General features: G+C 47.2%; 1 protein-coding gene across 3 annotated transcripts in view; it reads left to right on the plus strand.

Annotated features, from left to right (window-relative positions):
• The window catches only part of TMED4 (transmembrane emp24 protein transport domain containing 4), a 2,888-nt gene extending 237 nt beyond the window's left edge, over positions 1–2,651 (plus strand). Inside the window, exons 2-6 of one of the 3 annotated variants that reach the window (XM_010829043.1) lie at positions 1–73; positions 266–366; positions 479–604; positions 1,020–1,166; positions 1,610–2,650. In XM_010829043.1, coding sequence (XP_010827345.1) covers positions 1–73; positions 266–366; positions 479–604; positions 1,020–1,166; positions 1,610–1,759 — 597 coding nt within the window. In that variant the 3' untranslated portion in view covers positions 1,760–2,650. Of the gene's footprint in view, positions 74–265; positions 367–478; positions 605–1,019; positions 1,167–1,609 lie in introns of all 3 variants that reach the window. The other 2 variants (XM_010829045.1, XM_010829044.1) reach the window with 2 other exon arrangements.
• Positions 2,652–5,643: the final 2,992 nt, after the last annotated feature.

Raw genomic sequence — 5,643 nt, forward strand, 5'->3', positions numbered from 1 at the left:
CTTTATTTCCACATCGGCGAGACCGAAAAGCGCTGCTTCATCGAAGAAATCCCCGACGAGACCATGGTCATCGGTCAGGCGGGGCGAGGGTGGATCGGGCCCTGAGTTGTCCCCAAGACGCCGTCGGGCTCTCCGCTCGCAGCGGCACTCTGAGGACGCCGGACGGTGACCTGGAGAGCAATGCCCCCGTCTGGCGTCCCGGGAGCCGCGGAGTGTGGGAGCTGGATGGACTAGGCGGGTTGTGACTGCTCTGTCTATTCCGCAGGGAACTACCGCACCCAAATGTGGGATAAGCAGAAGGAGGTCTTCCTGCCCTCGACCCCCGGCCTGGGCATGCACGTGGAGGTGAAGGACCCTGAAGGCAAGGTAGGGCCATCTTCACTAGAGCTCTTGGGGTGGACAGAGCTCATAAGACACGAGCTTGCACTTGGTGAGGTTAGAGTAAAGGTGTGGGCTTTCACTGACTACTCTGTTGCAGGTGGTGCTCTCCCGGCAGTACGGCTCAGAGGGCCGCTTCACCTTCACTTCCCACACTCCTGGTGACCATCAGATTTGCCTGCACTCCAACTCTACCAGGATGGCTCTCTTTGCTGGCGGCAGACTGGTAACAGTTTTCTTTTGGCCAGAGCTCAGAATCTGTCACTTGGTTTCAAAGTTTTGATTTAGTAAAGAACCTGCCTGCCAATGCAGGAGACCAAGAGTCAGGAAGATCCTCTGGAGAAGGGCATGGCAACCCACTCCAGTATTCTTGCCTGGAGAACCCATGGACAGAGGAGCGTAGCTGGCTGTGGTCCACAAGGTCACAAAGAGTGAGACATAACTGAAGCGACTTAGCAAGCATGCACATCATTTATAACTCTTTGTGGCACAGTTACAAGTAAGAAATAGAGTTGCCCTTCTGTCCCACAGGGACAAGAGTATGTTCCATAGCCTGCAACAGACCATCAGAGGTTGCATCACTTAGACATCATAACCTCAGAATGGCTCTGACTTTGAGGTTCAACCTTATTTCCTCCTAGCGTGTGCACCTAGACATCCAGGTTGGGGAGCATACCAACAACTACCCTGAGATTGCTGCCAAGGATAAGCTGACGGAGCTACAGCTCCGAGCCCGCCAGCTGCTTGATCAGGTGGAGCAGATCCAGAAGGAGCAGGATTACCAAAGGGTAAGGGCATGTCACTGTACTTGGCCATGGCAGTTGACCTTTATACCCATTACACCTCCTGGAAGTTGCTTCTTGGGGCTTTCCCTACTTGGGAAGCAGGCTGTTCAAAGACTGGAACAGAGGGTATCAGTGCAGATAGCCATTTTTCAGCTCTGTAGAATAAAGTGTAGAGAGGACAGTTCACACTCTAGCAATAGCCATTGCCTGCCTCCTTATTTTGGGATCTTGGTTGAAATGGTTTAAGAGTGTGATTTCTGTCCTAGCAGAGAAGCTCATGGAGGGGCAGCATGTTACGTCCTTGGGGCACTCCCAGGGGAATCAGAGGCAATATTTCAAAAGGTGTTTGGTCCCATAGTTGAGCAGTGGCATGGGAGGGAAGGACCTCACAACAGCTGAGACTGTCTTTCCCGCACATTTAATCCTGGGTCCATTGTCCTATGCAGTATCGTGAAGAGCGCTTCCGTCTGATCAGTGAGAGCACCAACCAGAGGGTCCTGTGGTGGTCCATCGCTCAGACCGTCATCCTCATCCTCACTGGCATCTGGCAGATGCGTCACCTCAAGAGCTTCTTTGAGGCCAAGAAGCTGGTGTAATGTCCTCACCACGTGATCCTTTCCTGTCACCTCAGTTATTTGGTACTTTCCCCACCCAATATCTTATCCACCTGGATTCTGAGGGAAAAAAAAGTGAAAAAAGAATATAAGCCACATTGGTTCCATGGCAACAAAGCATTCAGATCAGCCACTTGTTAACACTGGTTTTCAAGGACACAGGACACTGGTCCAGGCTTTCAAAGATCTGTCTTGGGGTTTGTGCAGAGTTGAAACTTACCCAGGACTAAGTCTTGCTTCTTTCGCCTCCAGTGATTCCCCTCTTTCTCATAAAATGAGCAAATGAAAAACCCTCCTACTTCTTTAACCTTTCGTCTACTTACGAAGTAGGCGACCAAAATGCTCCACCGAGGAGGCCTGCCTCACTGCTCTGCTGTCAGTCCTGGGTTCACTCAGCAGCTTTGTGAATGTAAATAGGGGCAAAGGCCCCAGAGGATTGAAAAGTTTTTCTATATATTAGAACTATTTTTTGATAAAATTATATATTTTCCTTCCTAGTTGAAGTGTTACTGCCTTTGTGTGACTAGCTGGATACCAGTGCAGTCCCTTCTGCATTGTTTATGCACACATCCTTGATAACTAACTACCATGGCAGCTCCCAGGACTTCAGCTCTCAGGCCAGAGAGCAGATGTCACAGCTGCTCTCAAGGCCTAATCAGAGGGCCAGGCAGGGAATTCTCCAGGACACCTGTGGTTTCCATCACACAGGGCCTGAATTCAAGAGTGAGGCAGTGAGAGCTCACACAAGGCAGGACACTCTTACCCTCCCGTTTCCCTTAACTTTTATTTAAGCTGTGGTAAATGTTTTCCTCGCGGGAACCAGATTTGGTTCTTTATACAGATTTTTCCAGTGAAATAAAACGTGTTGTAGTAGCTGTGTTTGAAATGAAATAAAGAGGCTGTGGGCAGAGGGGAGGCACAAAAGGAGATGGAAGAAAAGCTTTTGGTCTGGGTACTTCTGCAGCTGACCAGGAGTGGACCTCGGCATATGGGCTTGTGAGGCTAGGGTGCGGGAACAGACAGGGTGGTGGCAACCACAGGGCAACCACATAGGCCTGTCAGCAAGGAATGCTGTGAAGAGATTAAGTATCTATTTCTTAGCTCCCTGGAATCATAAGTGTAAACACTTCTTAGCATACTTCCTCATGCCTTTCTGCCATATAAAACTTAATACTATTAGGTGCCCATTCTTGATATTTTATTTCATGGTTTTATTTATTTAAAATACATTATTTATCTGACATACAAAACTAAATTCTTCCCTTCTTGTTTTTATCTTCCATACTATTCTACCTGTGTTATCTATTTTTCCTTACAAAAGTATAAGCAATTTAATTTTATAGACCTTTTCACTTAATATTTTTGTAAATATTTAAGAAATTCCAATTTGGGGTGACCACGTTAACGGTTCAGTGTGGTGAAACACCATAAATGACTCATCCAAAATTATTTGGATATTTATCATAATATTTTTCATGTTAGAATTAATGGAAAATGAGGTGGCCTTGAAACTAGTTCATGTGTAGACCTCTGGCCTGAGGCTCTTTAGGAGCATGGGACATGTCAGGAAGGGAACACATGTCTGCTCTGTGGCTGTTACTAGGAATCTACCCAGCAAAGCACACTGGCGTCTAGGCTGTAGGAATACAGGAAGTAGTCTGTCCATCTGTGCATCTCAATTATGCTGATGGGTCAATACGTACTTGGTTTCTCCTCTTGTGAATTTTTGATAGGGGAATGGTGTGAAGACAAAGGTGGGAGTATATCACACCTTTACACTGATGGGACAGTTGGAAGCTTGATTGCCAGAGGATAGGCTAATTGGTGGTAGATGTGAGGAAAAGAGTTTCCACATTGGTGTGTGGCATTCACAGACACCATAGAGCCTAGGAAAATTTTTTAAAAATAATTCAAGCTACATCCAAGGAATTCTGGGGACCTTTTCCCCCAATACTACCCTGATTCCATTCTGAAGTTCTTGCTTTCTTAGGTTATAAAACATCCTTACCAAATAGCCTTCTATCCTTATACAAAAAGGCTGTGGGGGCACAGGAGTCTCTACTCACCCCATTATCCCTGGCCCAGTCCCCATCTCCATGTTTTGGTTCCAGCCTCACTTTACCTGTGGTGCTCTCAGTTCTCACCCTAATAACACCCAGAGCCTGACTTCTGGATCTCATGCTGGGCCCATGTCAGAATAGATGCATAGGGTCACCTGAGAAACTCATCCATATAGATTCCTGAGCAACATTTACGTCCAGTCTGACTAAGTTTATGTTTGGTGTGGTGTGGTAGGCAGAATGGGCATCCCTGGTGGCTCAGACGGTAAAGAATCGGCCAACAATGCAGGAGACCCAGGTTCAATCCCTGGGTCGGGAAGATCCCCTGGAGAGGGGAATGGCAACCCATACCAGTATTCTTGCCTGGAGAATTCCACGGACAGAGGAGCCTGGTGGGCTACAGTCTATGTGGTCACAAAAGGATGGACATCCTGCATCCCCGTTAACACACATGGTAGGCAGACTAATAACTTCCCAATAATGTCCAACTAAATGTACTAATTCCTGAAACCTGTGAATATGTTACCAAACGTGGCAAAGAGAAATTAAGGTTGCTGTCATATGCTTTTAAAATGAGATTATCCTGAATTATCTGGGAGGGCCGAATGTCATAACAAAGGTTCTTGAAAAATGCAAGAGGGAAGCAAAAGAAGGTTGTAATGATGTGACACAAGGACTCAACCCTCCATTAACAGCTTTGAAAACAGAACAAGGGGGGCCACATGTGAAGCTGTAAAAGGTAAAAAAAAAAAAAAAATGATTCCTTTAGAACGTCCAGAAGGGAATGGAGCCCCACCAACCTCCTGATTTAAGCTTAGAGAGGCCTTGTCACACTTACGACCTATAGAACTGTAAAATAGTAAGTCTGTGTTAAGCCACCAAATTTATGATGATTTGTTACAGGAGCAATAGCAAACAGATACAAGTGGGGACCAAAAATCCGCCCCTTTTTTTTTGGCTGAGTCTTACTGCTTGCGGAATCTCAGTCCTCCAAAAGAAAATGAATCCAGGCCACAGCAGTGAAAGCCTGGAATCCTAACCACCAGACCTGCAGGGAACGCCGAAGAATTATTTTTAACCAAGCTGTGCAGGCAACACAGGTTGCTACCTTTGGGAACCCCAGAGCAACCTACCTTCCTCTTTTCTTATGCTACTCATTCTTCCAAACTTCATTCTTGGACAGTTCAATTGTTATAGCTTGTCCTTTTTCTGCCTGTGACCCTAAACCATGCTGGTACACCCAGTGTCGCTTGCTTTTTACTCCGAAAGCCATTGCGTTTGATTTCCACGTTCCCACCACTGCTACAGGCAAACAACCCTGGAATACATATGCTGGTGCACTTTTCCTAAGCATAGTCGGTGGCAGAGCAATTAATGCTTGCATATAAACCTGATAGAGATCCCCCAGATGCATAATGGCAGGAAAGGGCGCAGGACTCACCAGTATTTCCCAAACGTGGTAAGGTACCACCCGCGGCATCCCTTTTCTTAGGTAGTACACAGACGAGCATTCTAAACATTGATGTATTTGCCAATATAACTACAACTAATACTGGCATAATTGCTAGGGCGAGGCTGTTAAAAATCAAGCGCTAGATGAAGGTAAAGCCATAAACACGCAACCTGGTGGAGAAACTGGAGGATTGTGTGGCCGGTGTCGGTGGGCGAAGGCGGGCACGGAGAGGACCTCACCCACCTCCACGGAGCCCCGCCTCTGCCGCAGGTAACCCTAACCCAAAACGCCATTTAGAGGTAGCGTCAGGGGACGGGCAAGGACCCGTGGGCTCTCCGCCGCCTGCGGCCTCT

This window comes from Bison bison, unplaced genomic scaffold (assembly GCF_000754665.1).
Source record: "Bison bison bison isolate TAMUID 2011002044 unplaced genomic scaffold, Bison_UMD1.0 scf7180017864499, whole genome shotgun sequence".
Classification (NCBI taxonomy): Eukaryota; Metazoa; Chordata; class Mammalia; order Artiodactyla; family Bovidae; genus Bison; species Bison bison.